Genomic DNA, 22,432 nt, shown 5'->3' on the forward strand with positions numbered 1-22,432 from the left:
CTGCCAATCAAAGTTTGTGCATTCATACTTTGAGTTGAGCTGTGACAGGTTTTTGACATCTGTCGCAGAAGGAAGGGTCAGTTCTCTTGATCAGATCCTTGATCGTCCTGTCCTTAATCGAGCCTGTATAATTTTTTATTATTTAATCCGCTAAAAATTTCTTGGTGAAAATTCCATGTACCACGTTGCGGATCTTCGTACGATTTGATGTTGCCCAGTCGGTTCCATTCATTCTTTAATATTGAGTTTTACATAGTGTATAAATTCTTGATGCTTGTGACTCGGTTAGGATCAATGCCTCTTTAATATTCACTCTGCTATTTCGTTTCCAACGATTCCTTGATGAGAGGCTATTGTTATCCAGGCTATTGTTACATTTTTGTTCAAATTGGAATGTACAATTAGAAAGTTAAATTGTAGAAATGTTTTTAATGATGTCATTTTTATCCTTTCTTTTTATTGTGTTTGATAAGACTGGTAGCGAACGTTCTTTTCGTAGATTCTGTATTCAACGTAGTATCTGTCGTGTTACGAGAGCCGGGCGGGGTTGAATTTGTCACATTGTTGCGAAACGGACGTTCAGTTGGTGGAAGGTTACAGTAGCACAGCTAGCTGAATACTAAATCTTCGTTTCATTAAAGTTAATCCTTTCAGTTATAACGTCGAGTTACACGAACCGTGGAATTACGATCTCGATTCGAAGAAGAGAAGAAGCAAATTGCAGTCCCATGGAATGTGAATGTCGAATTTGAATTTAATTCTTCAAACTAAAGATTGAGAAATACAAGCTCTATATATATATATATATGTACAATGTTTTGCTTTAGATCTGACTGATGTAACATGTTGTAATAACTAACATTTAGCGAGGATTGAGGAGAAAATTGTAAGACAAAGGGGTTAATTAAAGATCGAGGCGAGGTTTAATTTGAACGTCAGACTTGCGATGGAATGTAATTTTTTTAATAGCATGATAGTTAGTTCTATATATTTACATAACACTCATAAGACTGGATGAGTTTCAACTGAATATTCAAGTTATAAAAAAGGAAGAAAACGTTAGAGCTCGTTTTTGACTTTTCAATTCACAGACTCATACGCTCAGAATAGTCCATGTAAATGTACACGTGGCCTGTCGTCAATATTTCTCTCCCCATTTTACCTTTGCTCACGGTTCGATCTCTCCCTTGCCTCGATAAAACACGTAGGCTGCGATAAACGTGTAAAAGCTCGAAATATTCCTCGATAGAAGGTGCCTCGGTAGAAGTGAAGTTCTCGCTCGAAATGAACGAACACGTTCTCCAGGAGTGTATAAAACGTCTCGTATGAAATCGTCTCTTGTACACGTGGCTGACCGACGTCCTTTTGGCCAGAGCGTCGTACAGAATTAGATTGATATCTCGTTTTAAAAGGACGAAACGAAGGGGAAGAGATGTCGGAGCTTTTTTTTTTACCGAACGGCAAAAGGTGGTGGAGCGCGTAGTCTCGTAAAAGAAAGACTCGTAAACTGGCGCGCGGACAAGCGAAGCTGTCAGCTTCGGAAAGGGACGTTTATTAACCGCGTGTTTCGTGACGAAAGAGAATGCTCGATTCAGCGACGCCAATCGTAGAAGCTTTACGGTCGGCGACGAAAAAGTTTCCGCGCTTTAATAGCAACTTCGCGGTTCTCGAACACGTTCGAGATTGTTTCTGTAGTGTATTCGACACGCGAATGCCTGTTTCGATCATTATTACTTTCAAGGACGTCGTGTATAAATATTAAAAAGCACCGCAAACGACACTTTTTTTTTTAACTTGCAATAAAGGCGTTTGAAATTCACGAGGGCTTTTTGATCTTTTTTTTTTTTTAGAACAGGTGAAATTGCCTTCTAAGAATTCGCTTTTACCACGCGAGAAACACGAGACTTCTGAAAGCCAAAGAGCTTGATTGACAGAAACGTCGTATGAAACGACGTAAATAAGAGACGTTTGAAACGCTATTTGCTTTAACTTTTGCCGTGCGTGTTGTTTTTCATCTCTCGGTCGATGGCGATAAAAAATGATTTATATGAAACCGGCGGTGGTTATACCAGGTACATAGGTGGCTGTGATTAAAGTCTCACGCTGGAAATACAGTCACTTTGCCGAGTCTCTGAATGACAAACAAAGGGAAAATGTTGTGCTCTCTTTCGCAATTGCAGATGCAAAATCTATCAAAATAACGAACGTGCGCCGATGTTGAAAGCTGGGAAAAATTCTAAAAAAAAAAAAAAAAAAAAGAACTTCGACGAGGTTAATTACACGCTTGAAAAACACGGTATGGTTATTTAACAGCGGACAGGGATAAATCAGGAGAGCCGAAGTTACACGGTTCGTGAACGCGAACAATATCTGGCCACGCTTCGTGTTTCTCACGGATATGAATCACCTCTCGAACCGCCAACTTATCAAGCCGTTCGGATCGTTTATCGAAACTTTCTGATTACGAAACTGTCATAGTTTCGTAATCGTTTCAACCTAGAATGACCTCGTTTCTTGCTGGCGTGAGTCTTGCCGAAGTTCGCTTATTAACATTTCGCAATAAACAACGCGTGTCTGATGATTTCTCCATCTACTTCGCACATATTCTCTTTTCCTGTTTGTTGTTTATATATATATATATATATATAATACTTTGTGCAGCATCATGATGATAAATTGATTTCGATTTCATAATTTTGAATCATTTAATTCTCTTCCTATTGCCCTTTTAACTATTGTCCGTCTTTATACCCAAAAACTCGTAGGATTTTAAGATTCTTGGACAACTTAATACATATAATAACAAGCTTTTTTTTAACTAAAAAAATACAAAATTATTGTATAATAATACTATAATAATAATAATAATAAACTATTAAATAATAATAATAATTTTAGACTATTTTTCTACAGTTTTGTGTAGATAGCAATATCAAAATCGTTTCATCATGTTCGAAAGAAAATCGGGCGTTCAAGGGTTAAGAAGCCAACGCAGGATCTCATTTCTCGAGCAGAATATATCGCTTGTTTGGAAATGATTGCAATAGATCCATTGCTGCGAGGGGCGAGATGTTTAACGAATTTGAATTCAAGCCGCGACACTTTCGACACCACGTGATAACTATAGAATTGAATCTGAACGCAAAAGGACGGTAACTATGGAAAGAACAAGAACTCTTGCAGCGTTCCTCCCGCCGGTCTAAACTTAATTACCTCAGTTCGCTGTGTACAAGCCTGAAACCTTGTGGAAGGGCGTAAAGTCCGCGGGGAATACATTGTCGGATCGACAAGACTTAACAAGACTACCCTTCTTGCACGAGGCAGCCAACTCCGGTGATAACGCTTCGAAAGGGTATGATGACTTCCTTTGTACAATCCTTCCTCCCATCAATCGTTTCTTCGTACGTACTTGAAGACGATCGAGCAAAACTTATATTTCAGATTCGTTTCTTCCGAATCCTTCTGTTCAGAAATATTCGGACAAATATATTTGTGAGAAAAATATCTAATTTACTGCCTTGTTTTATTTGTAAAAATATCTAATTTACTGCCTTGTTTTATTTTTAAAAAGATACTTGTTACAAACGTGTATTTCGTAAAAAGAATCAGTGCGACACAGACAACCATTTGACGAGTATAACTTCCATCCGTGAACGAGTACCTTCGTGACCAACTCTGCGCTTTGTAGTAAACGAACCAATCTCGCGCTATATATACTAATGGACCAAACTCTATGCTTTATAATGTAAAATACTAATTGTCTAAAGATCGAACGAAATCTCCAACTTCCCAACATATCTGCGGCAAGAAAAACCTCAGCATCGCCAGTGCGCGATCACCATCCGACAACGATGACAACGGTGTTTTACTTTCCGTCGATACAATCGATACCTAACTCTCGTTTACCCTTCATCCAACGTAGAAACACTCTCTCTCTCTCTCTCTCTGTCTCTCTCTCTCTCTTGACTCTCCGTCGAGCATCGCCTGAAACTAAAGTCCAAGGCAAACATACATCGCCGTGCGAACTCGATCGAGATTCAGTCCCATCGTGATTCGACGAAACGAAAGCAAAACGCAAACACACGGAGAACAAAGCCCGATCGAACGAGTGGTTCGCGCGAGGGACACGAGGGTAGAAAAAAAAAAAAGGAAAAAAGGAAAAAAGGAAAAAAGAACACACGCGCGTGGAGGCTAATCGGTTTTTCCTGTGGCGAGTGGCGCGCGAATAGCGAATAGCGGCCGTCGCGATAAGACTTGTAGAGCTAAACGACAGCGGTCTCGAGCATCTAAACCGACGATAGTAGGGGTCTTTCGAAATGGAATGGATGGTGGGAGGGGGAGGAGGGGGGGAGGGAGAGACAGGGTGTCAGGGGTGAACGAAATGGACGAGGGACGGCGTGGGACGAAGCGGGGTTGCTGGTAGTGTGTATTGATCGAGCTAGAAGAGCAGCCCCCGACTCCGCTGTACTTCGTACGAACGCCCACGTACGCTGTGTTTCGCTCCGTGCACGATTCTTTCTTCTTATATCGTTCGTTTCCATTTCACCCTCGCAGCCTGCCACGTTCGCCGTCCATTCCACCACCACCACCACCACCACCACCACCACCACCTTCTCCTCCCTCTGTATTCAGCGCTTCTTCTTTCCTACCTGCGAACTGTCGCCCCCTCGAACACCTAACAGATTACGCAGAGGCGACGGCGTGTCCGATTAATGGTCCACCGTGTAATTCTATTTGGCGTCTCGTGCTCCAGAAAATTGATGGTTCGCGACCCCGATCGTGAAACGATTCAGATCGCCGCACCCGTGAATTTCGAATCGGGCCAGTGATTGATTGAGAATGGTAATTAAACCGCGCGTTGCTCGAGGGGCGAGCTGCAAAATTGATGAACCGCGGGAACAGTTTGTTTGCAAGTTTGAAATACGGAAGCTGGACTGCCTGCTGGAGGTAGCCTTGTTTCGGGGATTGCGCGTCTCGTTGTCCAGGCTGGTCGATGGATTTGTAACATGGACGAAATAAATGACGTTGTTAAAAGTTCGAAGAATATTTTTGGGGGGGGGGGGGGAAGTCTATGGTGATGGAAGTAAATATTCGATCCAGATAACGCTTCTGTTCTAATCCCAGTTTAATCGCAGTGCTGTGCACACATTGAACATCTACGCACATCGACGGTAGCGTAACAAAACAGAAAAAAGCAATGCAACGCCGAACACGTCGCGCCCGTGAATTCGAAATCCTTATCCTCCCATTCGTCAGCGAATAAAATTGCAAGGTTTGACTCGTGACTGATCGTAACCTCGGTCACGGATCCCTTTCAATCGACTTCTGCGAGAAAGCCGCAGAAATTTTTTTTGCCATTTAAATAATAGACAAATCGCCTCCTCCTCTTCCGTGGAAACCATTACAACCGCCGAGTGTGTCGATTGGCTGTAATTCGAGGAGTCGCGCCTCCGAGAGGAAAATTGCGGCCGGAAATCCAGCGATTACCAGTCGAGTCACGATTCCGCGAAAGAACGAGAATCCGATTGCGCGGGGATCGGCTTTTTAGCACGCGTCAAACGGACTACCTAATTCCCAGGGATATCCATCCGGATTGTCGACGTTGCCGGCCAGTTATCGCGAGATTGCGATATATACACTGTAATCATGGTTGCGGGCGGACAGAGAGAGAGAGAGAGAACTTGCCGGCGTAATTTACGATTCAGCCAGGTGCGTCAGAAGTTGCTCACCTTACGACCTAATTGGGTTTAATTACAGCTCGCTGAAAGTTACGCCGGCATCGTGCTGTCCCTGTACAATTACCCAGCCGCCGACAGCTGATTTCAGTTACCCGCGATCGGCCCTTATTACACAACCTTATGTCTATGATCTCTCGCCGTTGCTTCTCTACGAAACTCGTGAGAACGTAACCCCACCGGGCGGCGAAGATTAGGATTGCCCCTGTCTCTTGGATAACGACGCAAATCCTCCATGTTGTCCGCCTCTGATCGTTCGTGTGTCCGAAGGTGATTCACAAGCAGGGAAGCTAATCGCGATGATGATCGAGTCGATTTAACGTGATACGACGATTCGCGCTTTGATTAGAAGATTAGGCGGTCGAGTCGGAGGACGTTAGGAATTAATTCAAAGGTAACGTGATTGAATTAATATTTGGGCCTGTGACTTCGACACGAGAATATCTGCAGAAGAGCAAAACACTGGACAGCGATATCACAACGAAATTAGTACTAACTATTAATAATTTCTGATTATACGAGGACAGGCGTGCCTTATTGTGCGTGGTTTTTTTTAAAGAAAACCCTATAGTGCTTTTGTTTTTAAAAGGAAAGGAAAATTCGAAGCGATTCCATCAAGCAGAGAGGTTAAATTCACGTATCAGTCGTGACCATTTCTATTTCAGTGTTTTCGAAACACCTCGGCGAAAGTGCGGTGGAAATTCAATGAAAACATACCACGAGAAACTTGCTTGCACGAACAAAAGAAACTAAATATTGACGCTGGTGGGTGGCAGAACGTTCTTGGCGGCCCTTGGACCGTAAGTCGCGTTTCCGTGACTTGCGTTTCACCGGCCAGGTCTCGAGAGCACGTAATAAGAGACTCGAGAAACGGAATCTAAACGCGCGAGAACGCTGCTTGCTCGAAAGTCGCGAGCAACTTGCGGCGAAACATTGTTCTTCGTGGTAAAAGAGTTGACGTGGATGAGCGATTTTTCTCGCAACGAGAGAGCAACGTTGAAGCAACTTCACACTTGAGATTTTCAGACAGTTATTTTGTCGTGCAGTAGTCACGTCGCAAAATGTTGTTTCTGACTTCGTGTTCGTCGAGCCTGAACGATTTTCAGTTTAACGCCAAAGCACAAAAGAAAGTAAAAAGAGAATGCATTCGTTAAATGGTAAACATTTTTTTTCTTTTTTTAGAGTGTACTTTTATATTTTGAAAAAGAACATAATGGTAGAATTTCACTGATAAAATAATGACAATAAACTGTTCATATTCTTAGCTTCTTATTAATTTAACTTCAATTATTATTAATAACTATATTATATTATATTATATTATATTATATTATATTATATTATTAATTTAACATCAAAAGGAAAGCAGAAAGAGACGATTTCGCGTGCATTCGTTAGATAATAAAACATTTTTTTACAGTGCACTTTCATACTTTAAAAAATCATCAAATATATATCTGATAAAATATAAAGGTGTAAGTTAATTGAACGAAAGAAACGATAAAAACTAATTGTCAATGTCATTCCTAATTTCATACTAGTAACACACGTAATAACGTCACATCGTGTCACGCTATTGGCCTCGTGTGAGCGCGTATCAGCCATTATTGCATAATTGCTGTCACTGAATTTTGTACAGTCCCCTTATACATTTAGAGGAATGTATCTACCCATAGTCGTCATAGGGTTAAACGCCAGTTTGACCCGGAGGAACAACAGACAGCGACGTGACACAACCTCACTACATTTAAGTCAACTGTCGAGCTATCCTCGAATATTTTTCGCGTAACTCGGTGTAGTTGCTGTTCAAATGCGAAGCCGATTAAAAGTCGAAACGAAAATGACTATCTTCGTTCGCAAACAGCGTGTGAATCGATGGGATCGTTTGACTGGTGTCAATTTGCGATCGGTACACAAACGAACGATTGTTTCGCTGTTCGTGAAAGTTGTCGCATCGGCGACCGATCGATAGAGAATTCCCGCAAAGGTATTCGGCTTAATCGATCGCCATCCGCGGTCCGACCGCATTTATGCACATTGCCTTCCTCTCGGTAACTTCTGGCGAATTTCCAAGCTTCTGCCCGTGCCTTTGCTAACCCACATACTTGCTTAAAACGGTGTTATTAAGCCCCCGGACAGCGGGCCGCGCGGCACCTTCCTTCTCCATTTCGAATGCAGTTGTAGTTCCCTAGTCCCTCCCGTGCCTCCTCTGTTTTCCCAACAACGCACTCTCGTCGTTTTTCTGCTTCTTTCCCTCTTTTCCCGTTTTAAAAACTGTGGAGCCGTAGCCTGCGGAAAAGGAGTGCTTTCTCGCCTTAAACGGAAACACGTGATTGCGATTGCGATTGCATCTGAACGCGCTAGGGGACGGACGGTGCTTTCATACGAGAACAGGGACAGTCTTTTCTTCGGAGGGAATTGCAACTGAGAATTACATGGGGGGGGGGGGGGGGGAGGATAAATGTGACGAGTTGATTTTAATTTTTAACGCTGCCGCAGAATACCACTTGCGCGCTGGCAACTGATTGCGGACCATAACGAGTGACCGAACCGTATATACAATAACTCGTCGCTTTCTTTTTGAACTCGTCGGTATGACATCACTGGATTATTGAGAAGTGATAAATTTATTATTTGTTTTACTTAAATATATTTAAAACTGAGGAAATATTAACCCAAACCTAACCCAAATCATTTGCGCGCTGGCAACTGATTGCGGGCCATAACGAATGACCGAACCGTATACAATAATTCGTCGCTTTCTTTTTGAACTCGTCGGTATGACATCACTGGATTATTGAGAAGTGATAAATTTATTATTTGTTTTACTTAAATATATTTAAAACTGAGGAAATATTAACCCAAACCTAACCCAAATCATTTGCGCGCTGGCAACTGATTGCGGGCCATAACGAGTGACCGAACCGTATACAATAATTCGTCGCTTTCTTTTTGAACTCGTCGGTATGACATCACTGGATTATTAGAAATTATTGAGAAGTAACAAATTTATTATTTGTTTTACCTAAATATACTTAAAACTGAGGAAATATTGCAAAAATTCTCGACGTGCGTGGCACGTCATTCTAGCGCAAGAGGTTAATAATAATGGTGACGAATTTACGAAGTTCGGAGAGAATCAACGATGAGAGCTTTTCTTGATCTTGTTTTTTAAGGTCAAGCGTCGTATTTTGATTTTAGAGTTAAATGTATTCGTCTCCGTGGTTCTTTTAAAACAATATTAAACATGTTAAGTTAAGTCTTCAAACTACGATTTGGATCGTATTAAAATACTTCTTCTTTTACCAAGTGATGTAAAAACCATACCGCGTTGATTTTCACGTGGAAAACACAAATTCTGTCATCAGTCTAAATATCAAAGATGTTAATTTAATAGTCTTGAAACTACGATTCGTGTCATTTTAAAATATACTCCTTCTTTCACCAAGTAACATAAAAATCATACTGTCGTATTTCTCCGCGAATGGTTTTCACGCGAATGAACAGAAATATTCTGTCTGTCTTCTAAATCAGTCTAAATATGTCAATTTAATAGTCTACGAACTATGATTTATATCGCATTAAACTACATTAAACTTCTCTCAACCAAGTGACATAAAAATCATACTGTCGTATTTCCCCGCGCCTATTTTCCCCTGGGAAAAACAAATGTCTGCAATTTCTTTAAAAATATGTCACGTAAACGTAATTTTTGTTTCGACATTTCGCGCAGGTCAAAGGAGGTCAATTAACAACAGATGCGAGAAATCATCGTGTTCGTTGCATTTAACGGTTACCGATCGCGTCCAACGAAACCGTGCGATGACGTTTCACACGCGACGCTGATAAAATTCGACTGAGTGCGTCGACTATCGGTCGCGTTTATTAAAGTTCGACGGCCAATCTCAAAAAAAAAAAAAAAAAAAAAAAAAATACATTGTCGGAGGAAATTTAATATCAGAGCCGAAAGGAGACCCTGACAGTCCGCGTCGTCTTAAAATATGGTCGAACTCGGGGGTGCACGAGGATAAGCGTCATTCAGGGTGACCCCGGTCACCCAAGCCTGATAAAGGATCGAGTTTCTGGCTGTCAAAAGGGGATCAAGGATTCCCTCGAATGATCCGTCCGTTCCTCGCATCTTGATACGCTTCAAAGAATTAATAACCTATTGGCTTCTGATAAGAACTGTTCTTCCTGTCGAAAAATCACGGAGATAAATCGTCCGATATATCGACATAAATATTTTTCCATCAATGATAGGGTTCGTTACGGACAGTGAAACTGGATTATGAATGAGAAATGGGAAGAGAACGGTCCCGCCGTCAATTTCGGTCACCTTCGGTCTAGCCGAAGAAGAAGTGCATCAACGTCGTATTTCAAAAGATCGAAGAGCCCATTTTTCTTGAGATAGTGATGGATAACCGTGATCCATGCCAGAAGGCAAGAACACGGGTATTGAGGATTGCGCTCGCTGTTGCAAGAAGATATTGCAGACGCTTCCGTAGGGTGTCACAGCCCCGGGAGAAGAAAATGCATCGATGGGAAAGAAATCGCTCGAGAAGAAATCGCTCCAGCTAGTTCCAGTCGCGCGTGATAAATCATTCAGCAGGCAGACGTCAAAGTCTATTCTCGACTTACACCGGCTACGTGTCCCTCTCATAGAGAAATCTATTTCCACGCAGATCCACCGTTCTTAATGATTCGAATTTCGATCGAACGCATCATCTCCGACAAAATAAATCGTTAGGTCGTACATAGATTCACTTCGCCTCGAGATAAAAGATTAACGTTCCAAAAATCACCACGACGACCGTTAGCGAATCGTCGAAGTAATTAAAGCCTGCCGGTTTCATTTCGAGCGGGACGATGGACCTAAATTATCAAAGCATCGCGGAATAAATAATAAAGCGTCGGATAAAAGTTGGCCGGGAGACGTTGGCCAAGAAAGTTGCGCGAAAGTTGCAGCAAAGTTACGCTCGTGAAAATCCGTGATGGCGATCGAGGATTAAAAGTTGATCGATTAGAGTTTGAAGGAGACTGGGCGAAGACTGGGCCGAACGATGCTCAGGAGAGTCGAGCGACGTTAGTCGGCAAACCGCTCGGGCTAATCCCCTAATTACTTCGACATGGTTAGCGACCCTGTACTAACCACGTCGGTGCCTGGCTCCGTTCCCCGATCGTTAATTAAAATGGCACTTCCTTGCAGCCGCGGTAATTTTCAGCCAGCGCGGCTCCGCACAAGGCACGACGGTCAATCGAGCTCGCCTTTAAGCCGCTCGAAGCTGGCACGTTGGAAAAAATTGATAACCAAGGGTGGGTTCGCCTCGCTTCGTTTCTTTTCCGTTCCACTTCCATCTCTGCCTCTCAATCGAAACAACACTCGCAGGCGGATTCTCGATATCGTTTAAACGACTAGTTACGAGCGGCTCACGAGTTACGAGTGGCAACTTTGCGAAAACAGGAGAAGGCAACCTCTTACGAAGTCGACGTTGCGTTACGAAATCTTGAGACTAGGTTTGAGTTTGCGAAATTTCGTGACAAAGGGAAGAGAAATTCAGATCGGACTTTGGAGTAAAGCACCGGCAGAGCGAAGATCGTGCGAGTTTCGAGAAAACGACGTCGATTTTCAAGCGAGATTCCCCTGGCGAAAATTTCGTCGTCCCCGGTGGAATTTCGGTGAAAATTGAGTTTTTAGTTAGCCAGGTCAACCGACGTCACTCGGTTCGAGAACGCTTCGGGGTTGAAACGAAGATTTACAGAAACGTAGAATTCCGGATGGAAACTATATGCACCGCGTATTAACGTCCCGACCGATACCGCCGAAAAATATCGGCGAGAAGAGGTCCGCTTGCGTAAACGCCGGCCAGCTATCGGTTAAATGGTACTAAATCGAAGTTTAATTATGCAAAATGCTCTCGGTGAACAGTTACCCGCCCCGATCATAATTACCCCGGATTCATGACTTTGTAATGATCGTATCAATATGATAATGCGAGCACAGCGAGCGACCATCGACCTACCAAAAACCGACTACGCCCGATTTCGTTCGGCTTCCGTCCTGGAAACTTACCGAGAAAAAACATCCCGCAAGAAACTCAACAACTCTCCCTCTCCCTCTCCCTCTCCCGCCCCTCGTTGATCGCGAAACGCGATACAGAGCCGCATTTGCATAATAATACACCAACGACGACCAACGACGACCAACGACGACCTACCAACCCGTGACTCGACCTGTTCGAACCTAGCGATCCTATCGACGCGATAGGGAAAAACGTGACAGAGATAAAGCACCATCACCACCACCACCACCACTACTACCATCACCACCACCACCACCACCACCACCGTGGTCATCGACGATCGATCCCTTAAAGTAATGCGCACGACGACGTGCTGATTCAGGTACCGCAGCGAGGGTGTTGCGGAGTCTGCTCTGGTCGACGACACCCTCAACGGAAATCCTCGATCTTCGTCGTCGTCTTCCTCGATTCTGCCTACCGTTCAGTCAGCATCCGCGGACACGGTCGACGCTGCGAATCTAACCGATTCGAGAAAGTACGTACGATAGAGAATCACACAGCTCCGTCGTGACACCCGGAGAGACCCTCATTAGATCGCTGCACTGTATACTTGTTTTAAATCGTACCGAGTTGCTGCTTCACAATCTTCTGTTTTGTTTGCTATCCTTACACGTAACACACACACACGCGCACACACACAAACACACACGTTACTAATTATTGTTGTTATTGTTGTCATTGTTATTATACTATCGCTGGCTTCTCCGCTGCTACTACTTGTCATACTGCATACATTGCGTGTATTCTTGAAACGAGTAGCCGCTAGCAGTTACAACACGTCCCAGCACACGATCGAGCAATCGCGACGCGCGATTTTTCTCGCCTGTAATCGCGAGCTTTCGTAGGCGACGATGCTCCTCGCTACACTCCTCGTAGGAAACTCGAGCCCGAATCTGTTGTTGCTTATCTTTGTACATCAACATCCTGCTCCGTCCGAAACCCTCTCTGCCCCCTCTTCCTCGTATATTCCGCAGTATCGTAAAGTTGTTGGCTGCGGTCGTGGTCCGGCGTTGCATGCTAGGTACATCGCGCAGGTTCGTAACGCGTGATCAATCGAATATTCGAGACGACTCGTGTATCTGCCTTCCTGCGATCGATTTCGCTCCGTCCATTTTTTTTTCTTTTTTTTTTTTCAAGTAGCAGGTTCGAACTCGAGAGAGAAGCGAGCGTCACGAAGAGCGTTCGAGAGCGTAAATCATTACTGATCGGGAGATTCGACTTCGCGATCGAAGTCGACTTTCAGACATCTGACGGAACGAAAAGGAAAGAAGAGAAAAGAAAAGGCGAAAAGAGAATATTCTGTCCGATCAACGCGGAAGGAGATCCCTTCTTCCGCCGGAGGAAAGAGAAGGGAAGCGCGAGCTTCGTCGGGAACAGAGTAAATATTCTCCCCGTGCCGGCATTAGAAAGTAAAACCAACTTTTCCCCGGGTACGCGTCGATCATTCGGCCGCGCCAGTCACGGCTGAAGAATACATTTTATTCTACTGAAATCAACTCCTCCTCGAGGGAGGAAACTGCGTTTCACTGTCGCTTTTATCATACGTTTTATCTGGCATTCATCCGAACGGTTTATGCATCTCGTCGTCAGTCGAAATATCGAGAGAATCGAATCAAACGTGAATGAAAATCACCGAAAAGAACCAAGATCGATCCAACTGCTGCTGCGTTACTCTCGCTCTACGTTAGTCACGAACCACGCGCTACTCCCAATAAATAACGTCTCCGACGACGCGTGCGATCGTCGACGCGATCGGTAAAACCCTTAACCGAGCCACTTCACGGTCAATCACGCCGATCCGAATTAATCGTAACGCGAACTGGCGATAAGTAAACGTTAACGAGGGCGATCCTTCCCGAGTTTCCTTGCTCGATGGTCGAGTCGTGCTACGACGAATTGTGCCTGCTTTCGCAAACGAGCAGAGTGCACGCGCGTACGCGATAAATGGGATTGTTCGAGGGGACGACGTTCGGAGCGGAGACGTTGAAATTAGCATCGTTGCTTCGGAGGCCTGCGGTCTTTTCGCTTTCGTTTGCGTCTGTAGCTGTCAAAGTGAACTCCCGTAATTAGAGAGAGAGAGAGAGTGTGTGTGTGTGTGTGTGTGTGATTAGAATTGCACAGAGAATGTACTGAACGTAGAACGACGTTCGTACAGTGCGAGCAATCGTGGGATAACACGTGGAATTGGCGTTACAGTTATTGCGAGAAAGCGGATAACGAAACGACAGAGATGGGTGGTGTTCCGCACGTGGAGGGTGGACTGAACAGCGAGCTGTACGCGGTCCCTGTGAAGCGGAGACAGCCCAAGGATCAAAAGAACAACGCCGCTTTGCAGAATAACAGCCAGGAGAAGCCCGCGGAGGTGGACACCGCCGATTCCGAGGACAAAGATGAGAATCTGCCACCTGGATGGCAGAAACACGAGGGTGAGTGTGTCTGCAAAACCAACCGCGTATACATGCGTACAGTCTCTATAACGCGTTATACGAATATGAAATAAAATATAAAATATAATATAAATATAATATGAATATAAATATAAATAAAATATAAAATAAAATATACTATGACATACATAAAAAAAATTATAACTAAAAGATAGTCTATTTTTCCGTCTTATTAAACAAGTATTCAAAGGAATATTCTTCCTATTGCAATCTTCTATCCATACAATTAAACAATTTTTTGTTTTTATTAATAAAAGACTTTTTGTACCAAGAGGATTTTTCTAAACTTGATGTCATTTTTCCAAACTCTGCGAATTGTCGTTAAATTCCTTGTAAAGAGGTGTTAACTTATCACCAGATTTCAATCGATTTATTCTTTTCTGGAGTCATGGCTGGAAAATATTACTTCTTATTTCTGAAATTAAATATAGCGAAAAAAGATTGTCCTACCTTATAATCGATATCTACTTTGTAAATCGAAACGAATTCCTTTTCGAAACGACACAACTAATTCTACACAGAAATAAGTGTTCCACAATACACACTTTAAACTACTCCTCCTTATCGCGCATGAGCTAATGCAAAACAGTGCTTCGAGTCAATTCAAAAACGCATATATTTTCATATCAGAAATGAGTCTTTTTCAGCAACTTTTTAATCGCGTTATACGGGGGGCAGTCGCTAGCACAATTCGCAAATCTTATCCACCTGACAATAAAATTCGATGAACTTTCTTTCAGACGAGAATGGGCCATATTATTGGCACGTTAAAAGCGGAAATATACAGAGAGAGCCTCCAGAGGCTCCTCTGCACTCCAAGAGGGAGTCGCGCAGAAGTCTGATCAAGGACAACGACAGCGTGAGTAGAAGCGTCTCGAAAATATCTTTAAAAAGGAAAAGAAATCAGTATCTAAGACTGGTCTCTATTATAATTTGGTGTTATCCGTGGTTACAGATAAACAACTTCCACACTCTGAGCGGCATGGTGAACACCGTCACCCGCAGTAACACGAGCTCGGCCCTGGATCAAGAGTTGGAAAACAAGAGGAAAGTGGAGCTAGCTCTCAAGTGAGATATCATCGATACTTGTTTTGTCAGCTTTTATTCGACGTAGCGAGGGCCGCTTTATCCTGTATTTCGCCTTTCAGACGAAGGAGCTATCCGGCACGAGCGGACTCCGAGGGCAGGGACAAACCTATCAGATTCGCCGTACGTTCTCTCGGATGGACGGAAATCGCCGAAGAGGATCTGACGCCCGAAAGAAGCAGCAAGGCTGTCAATAAGTGTATCGTGGACTTGTCTCTGGGTAGAAACGATCTTCTCGACGTGGTTGGACGGTGGGGCGACGTTAGTATCAATCGATTAAATTCGACGAGAGATATCCTCGTACGTAAATAGAGGCGGCAGCGTATTTTCAATTTAATTCCAGGGCAAAGATCTATTTATGGATCTGGACGAAGGTGCTCTGAAATTGATAGACCCGGAGAATCTTACTGTACTCAACACACAGCCGATTCATACGGTGAGGGTGTGGGGTGTTGGCAGAGACCACTGCCGGTAAGTGCCGTAACGTTAACAAAAATATTCCAAGTGAATTTTCACCGTCTAAATAACGCATCTGTGATTCACGTTTCACGGCTGACCTTCCATCTAACGACCGATGCTATCGTCTGACAGTGAAAGGTAAGCTGTCACTTGCTCAGTGCAAGCAACGACATTTCGATTCTTTCACAGTCTATTAAACCGTCGATCCGACGTCTCTGTTCGCCTTCCAGGGACTTTGCTTACGTGGCAAGAGACAGATCGACCCGGAAGCACATGTGCCACGTGTTCCGTTGCGACATACCGGCGCGCACGATCGCCAATACGCTTCGCGACATTTGCAAGAAGATCATGATCGAGCGATCGCAACACCAGAACCTCGCGAAACCGGTGGACATCAATGGACGAACGAGCCTGGCCACTAGGCCGACCAATCTGCCGACGGAACATCGACGTTTTCACAGAAACGGGCAAGCACTAGTCAGTGAGTAGACGTCAACGAAAATTTATCGAAATTTGCAGGATGAACGTTTTGCGAATAATAGCGAGTGAATCTACCAGTCGACCGGTTTTCAGCGCAATCGTTCCCAACGCCGATGGAAGAGCCGAAGAAAGTGCTGCGGGCACAATATCTCGGATCCATGCAAGTTTCTCAAGCAACTGGAATGGAGGTGCTCAACGACGCGATAGATCACATCGTAGCTAACACGCCGATCAATCAGTGGCGAAACGTGAACGTTGCAGTCGCGCCCAGCATGATCTCCATCCTTACGCCGAACGTAAGTGGATCGACAAGCGAAACGAAGCGGTTTTTTAAGAGAAGGCAGACGGAAATAGTGGCACGTGTTTCAGGAGGAGAAACTTATCACCGAGTGCCGGGTACGTTATCTGTCGTTCCTCGGCATCGGTCGCAACGTGAAACAGTGCGCCTTCATAATGCACACCGCGCAGGATCTCTTCATCGCACACGTCTTCAACTGCGAGCCTAGCAGCGGTGCTCTGTGCAAAACGATCGAAGCTGCCTGCAAGGTGACTAGCTCGTTCGAATGATTCTCGATCAATGTTTTGCAAACATATTTCAAACTGTTTCAAACTGTTTCAAACTACATTCATTCGCTCGATTGATTGACTCTGTGTAGCTGAGGTACCAGAAATGCTTAGACGCACATCCGCAAGGCTTTAGAAACGCTAGCAGCTTGAACACTCCGAGCGGGAAGGGTCTCGGCGCCACCTTGAAATCTCTGGTCGGCTCTCTGACTGGGCGTAGGAGCAAGCAGGGTGAGTCCTGAGACGAGGCTCTCTCGCTGCAGGTAAATAATCGTCCATGATTGCCACGATATTGTCTAAAAAAAAAGAAAAAGAAAAAAAACAAAATGACCAAATATTAACATGCATTTTTTTCACGATCGATGAACGATACGATCGCCAATCATAGAACACTGTGTTGTAGCTGATACCTTCGCTCGTTCCTTCGCAGGAACTGTGGCCCCTGCCTGCTGAGCGAGAAGTGATCAGACACAGACATTTGCAGTCGCCCCTGACCTTGAAATACTTCAGCGGATCGCCGCCAAGCGCGTCGCTCAGGTCACTCCTTTCGCCTTCCCTGGACAACAGGCGTATTCAATTGGCCCGTTGGGAGAGCAATCCTTAAGAGGCAGCTCGTAGCCGGAGGTTACGTCGACTCTCGACGAGGAAGAACGGCAAAGAGAAGAAAGGAATGAGGAAAAAAAAAAACAAAGGATCGTTATTCTTACGTTAAGAACGACTGAATCGTGAATTCTGCAGTGCTATACTAATTAAACACAGCTATAGTGGACTACGCTTACGTGTGTCGATATGATGTTATGTATGTTACGCGCAGTGTCCGACAAAAAGATAAAACAAAAAAAATATATATATATATCGTCGAAGGGGAAAGACTTGAAAAGCTCGTGGATCGACGCCACGAAACTTGGAGGCGGGACGAATTTCGGAGAAACGGAAACAGCGTTGTCCACCGTCTTTAGGACCTTTTGATCGTGACGCGGAAGGTACACGTTCAAGATACAGGTGTCCTGTCTGAATTTGGGACAGGACAGAACGAATATCTGTGTACATACGGGATGGTAATTTATCGCGCTAAATTTAGTAAATTCGCTGGATTTGAGGGAAGTCCAGAGGAGGAGTGAAAGGGGAACGATGCGTGAGTGACGGAATGACTGAAGTAGCGTATCCACGAGGCATTCGAAGATTAAATGAAGAAAAAAAAAGAAAAAAAAAAGAAGACAAACAAGCTATAGAGAGCTTAAATGTATAACTTACATGTGTATTCTCGGGTGTACAGATTAGAAAAAACGAGGCGAGGATGACCAGACCACACGAATTAAGGAAACACGTAACACACATATTATATAGGATATGAGACACGCATAGAGATACCCAAGCGAATGAAACACACACGAGTACACACGAGTATGCGTGGCATGTTGCACACGCAGACAATACAAACGCGCGTACAGATACACGAACACTTACACATACACACACACACACACAGGTAATAGGAAGTTTATTTTTTATGGCGAATTATAGAGAAGTTTGCACAGTTTTTGAAGTGAAGGCGATACGATAAAATGCTAGCACGACCGTCCTTTAAATCCACGGGAAAGAAGAGACCGAGACAAACTTACCGAGAGCTACGTTACCGATCTTTGACACACTCGCAATAAACAATATTATATATTATCGTACGCACAATCGTTGTTGTGCAATAACGCTAACGCCTACACAAAGAAAGAAAAAAAAAAAAAACGATCAACAACTTCATTCTGTTGGAAAACGGTGTAACGAATCGTTATCGTCATCGTTGTTATCGTTATCGTCGTCGTCGTCGTCGTCGTCGTCGTAACGCGCCTCGCTGAACAAACTAATTAACCGCTGAGCTCCATCATGCGCCCGTATGTCGCAATGGCGTCGGAAATTTTAACAATGATAAAATTCCGTGTAAAAAAGGAAAAAGAAAAGAAAAGGGGGAAAAGAATGCAAGAGAAGAGAAACGGATGAATATAAATAGCCAGCAAATTGTCCAGGGAGCTTCATTCACCGCCACGATACGACGCCGTTTCTCCGAAACGGCTCGAACATCGACGCTTTGACTCTTGCACGCGCGTGTCACGCGATCACAAAGGGAAATAAATATATTGCGTATACACGTATTATTATCCGCAAACTCATTATTCGCACGTGCACAGCGTCGACTGCAGCCTTTCACACGCGACGAACGTTCAAAGACACACACACCGATCGAGTTGGAATCGGCAGAGCGAGGCTGACGATGCTCGAACGTTCTGGTTCGATGTCGGTCAACGGAAATCGTGACACGTTTTTTAAGAACGTTTCGCGCCAACGTGCGAACCGCCGTGAATGGCACGTTGGCGCTTACGTAGTCACGCGAGAGCACGACATCGACGATTCGATGGTAAACTCGGATCCAAATCGTGCTCCTTGCTAGCTGAACGATCGTCGTTTCAAGTGTTCGCGATGCCTAATGTCAATCAATAGCTTAGAGAAAGAAAGAAGAAACCCGTGACAACAGTTAACCCGATTACGTGTATCGTCGTGCGCCCGTTCTCCCTTCGGTTCTCGTTTTTCTATCGATAGCTTTAGGCATTCATTTCCATACGCGCCGAACTTTTTCCAGCGGATCGCCGCGAATTATGTACAGAGAACGAAGAAGAAGGTCTACTTCTGTCGTCCGATCCTTGATTATTTTCGTATCTACGATAACCTCGCGATTAGACACGTGACGATGTGGCGAACACCGGCGTCCCATCCACGTTGCTCCGGCTGATAATCGAACGCGTCTAGTCTGTCGACTAGGTTTCGGTCGCTCGTTCAGTCGCGCTTCTCACGTTTGACCGTAAAGATAAACGTTCCTAGTAGTCGGCGGCGATACTCTGGTTCGATTCTCCGTCTCGAAGAGAAAAAAACCTCGCGCGACCGACAGGCGGAAAAACGGCGTCACGCAACCGATCCAGAACGGATACCAGAGAAACAAGACGAAACGAGACAAGGAGCGGCAAAACTCGACCGGTCGTTTTACGTAACAACGCGTGTGCTGCCAGCAAGAAAGCAATCGCGGTCGGCGAGTAGGTCAACGTTTAATATCGCGGAACGATTCCATTTATCTGATGGGAAGAATCGCTGTCCAGGAATCGCTTTGATTCTCTCGGCGGAGAAGGACGGTCGACTTTCTTGCTCGCAGCGCATTCTCGTCGTCCTTCGATGACGGTCACGCGTCGTGGTAGCCATCGTCATGGTTGCGAAAGACAAACAAAGTTGTGCGGGACCCAGAACGAAGAGAGATATTTCTATGTAGCGTTTTAAATGAAAGAAGGATGGCTGGCCAGAGTAGGAAAGAAAGTTGAATGGAGAGAGCATGAGTGTTACGTGTCAGAGGGTAAGAACGAGGAAACGTGTGCGTGGAACGTGTTAGGCTGCTTAATGATATTATCTAGATTGAGAAATTGTAACGATGAGACACAGAATCGCGAAGATGGTTTTCATCCTTTGTACATAAAAGAAAAAAAGAAAAAAAAAATACATGTTGCGAGGATCACCTGCCTTTTACTTATATAAAGATGATGAGGAATAGAAAGAGGAATGAGGAGGAGGACGTAGCGATGTTAAGAGAGAAAAATGAACTAATGCGAAAAGTGCATCCGTGTGGAACGCCTGAATGTTATATATATATGTTATATATATATATATTATGTATCTCGGAAGAGAAGCTCCTCGAAGGTCAACAAGCATTTACACCGCGAGCCTTTTTGGAAGTTCCCTTTCGATCTATTCCGCGAGCTTCGAATTTCCTTTGACCCCGTATCTATTTTACGTTCCTTCCGTTATCTGGTCACTCTCAATCTCTACGCGGGTAGGCTTGAGAACCGTGTCACGAACAATAATTAAAAGAGACGTCGCGCGACGAGGCCTCCCGTGCGACCCACGGCTACGGACACTCGGATTCTCCCCGCGTTTTACACGAAAGAACCAGCGACATTTCTTCTGCTATCGATATATCGTTGATACGATTCCTTGCTTTGATATACAAACAAAACAAAAAAATATATATATATACAAATATATATAGTTGTTGAATTTACATTATCGTGACGTTAGACCGGGCGAGCGATCGAGGGTGGCACGAGACTGCCTCGAGGCCGTGACGAGTGCGGAGATAATGCGGTATGGATGTAAATATATAATTATTATACATTTGTGTAGAAACGTAAGGGATTAAAGGGGAAAACAAGAGAAAGATCGAAGAGGAAAAGATCACGAGCAAAGGACACCATCGTTGCCATCTGTCGTCCGATGTTTTACGTGAAGTGAAACGAATGAATTTGAAACACAACCGACATACTATTCAGGCGTACACATGCAACACACGAGCACATACACACATACACACATACACATTGCACACGAAAAAGAGAGAACACGCACGTTCACAAATTACGTGTAGCTTAACTGTCTCCTTAAGTATAGGTGTTGACATGTCGCCCAAGAAAGATACGAGAATATCGTTGAAGTGAAATAAAGCGAAAATACCAACCACAGGGTTGAAAGAGGTGGGAAAATAAAAGAAAGAGGTGGAGGAGGGTAAAGGAGAAGGGAAGCCACTTGTAACTGACATAGAATAGTGCAAACCTAACTGTATTTACTGTGGACATGTAATATCCTTAATGAAAAAAAAAAAGAAAAAAAAATGGGATCTACTTGATAAGAGAGTTGTTCTGCACAAAACACGATGCTTCATTGATAATTATAGTGTCTCTCTCTATCTCTCTCTCTCTCTATCTCTCTCTTTCTCTGTCTCTCTATTTTCAAAAAGTACGTACCTCTCTCTCTCTCTCTCTCTCTCTCTCTCTCTCTCTCTCTATCTCTCTCTGTACCTCTATGGCAACTTAATGTATTCAACACGATATTTTCGATCGAAAATTCGTTTCGGCGAAATCGGACGCGTTCGTCCGCGCCGCGAACGACTCTCGTCACCGTTCGCTCGATTCGAGCGCCTCATTCGAAACGAATCACGCAGAGACCACGCATCATCGAACAATCATCGTTAATTTTAATTGTAGTCACGATCACTGTCGTCGCGTTAATACGGAGTACAAGTGTATAGAGAATTCACCGTCATCGTTATGTCGCGTTAATCACGGTGGAAATAATTCTAAAACGGGAGGAGAAGGAAAAGAGATGTCGTTACCACCGATTGCTAGCATGAATTAATACGGAGAATGAGAGTAGAACGAAAATTGGAATATATAAGGAGGTATACATATGCTCGCGCGACGATCGGCTTTGAAGCGTCGAGCGATCGATTCAACGTGTAACGTAGACGATGAAGAACGATCGACCTTTTTTTCTTTTTTTTCGACGACGTTACGAAAAATATCCCAAGGCGGTACGACGCGCACGCGTCGTCACTCACGAGGAAGCCAACGAGATTCTATTTGATACGTTTAGGCAAACCGATACATTTCCGTTCTTTCGTTTTTTTCCTCCTCTGGAATAGAATCTTGCTGCGCGCGTGTATCTTGACAGACGAGAACAAGTTCTAAAACCAGCGAGGAGAGGAGAAAATTGA

General features: G+C 44.1%; 1 protein-coding gene across 14 annotated transcripts in view; it reads left to right on the plus strand.

Moving 5' to 3' along the window:
* LOC122537075 (protein Fe65 homolog) overlaps window positions 1–22,237 on the plus strand; it is a 173,208-nt gene extending 150,971 nt beyond the window's left edge. For 9 of the 14 annotated variants that reach the window (XM_043669998.1, XM_043670001.1, XM_043670002.1 and 6 more), the window contains 12 exons: window positions 12,138–12,290; window positions 14,012–14,241; window positions 15,003–15,121; window positions 15,218–15,330; window positions 15,411–15,609; window positions 15,692–15,819; window positions 15,940–15,945; window positions 16,038–16,288; window positions 16,366–16,583; window positions 16,657–16,833; window positions 16,944–17,114; window positions 17,282–22,237. In XM_043669998.1, coding sequence (XP_043525933.1) covers window positions 12,138–12,290; window positions 14,012–14,241; window positions 15,003–15,121; window positions 15,218–15,330; window positions 15,411–15,609; window positions 15,692–15,819; window positions 15,940–15,945; window positions 16,038–16,288; window positions 16,366–16,583; window positions 16,657–16,833; window positions 16,944–17,093 — 1,744 coding nt within the window. In that variant the 3' untranslated portion in view covers window positions 17,094–17,114; window positions 17,282–22,237. Of the gene's footprint in view, window positions 1–12,137; window positions 12,291–14,011; window positions 14,242–15,002; window positions 15,122–15,217; window positions 15,331–15,410; window positions 15,610–15,691; window positions 15,820–15,939; window positions 15,946–16,037; window positions 16,289–16,365; window positions 16,584–16,656; window positions 16,834–16,943; window positions 17,115–17,239 lie in introns of all 14 variants that reach the window. The other 5 variants (XM_043670006.1, XM_043670005.1, XM_043670007.1 and 2 more) reach the window with 5 other exon arrangements.
* The last annotated feature ends 195 nt before the right edge of the window (window positions 22,238–22,432 follow it).

The sequence above is a fragment of the Frieseomelitta varia genome, unplaced genomic scaffold (assembly GCF_011392965.1).
Source record: "Frieseomelitta varia isolate USP_RPSP 00005682 unplaced genomic scaffold, Fvar_1.2 scaffold_886, whole genome shotgun sequence".
Lineage (NCBI taxonomy): Eukaryota > Metazoa > Arthropoda > Insecta > Hymenoptera > Apidae > Frieseomelitta > Frieseomelitta varia.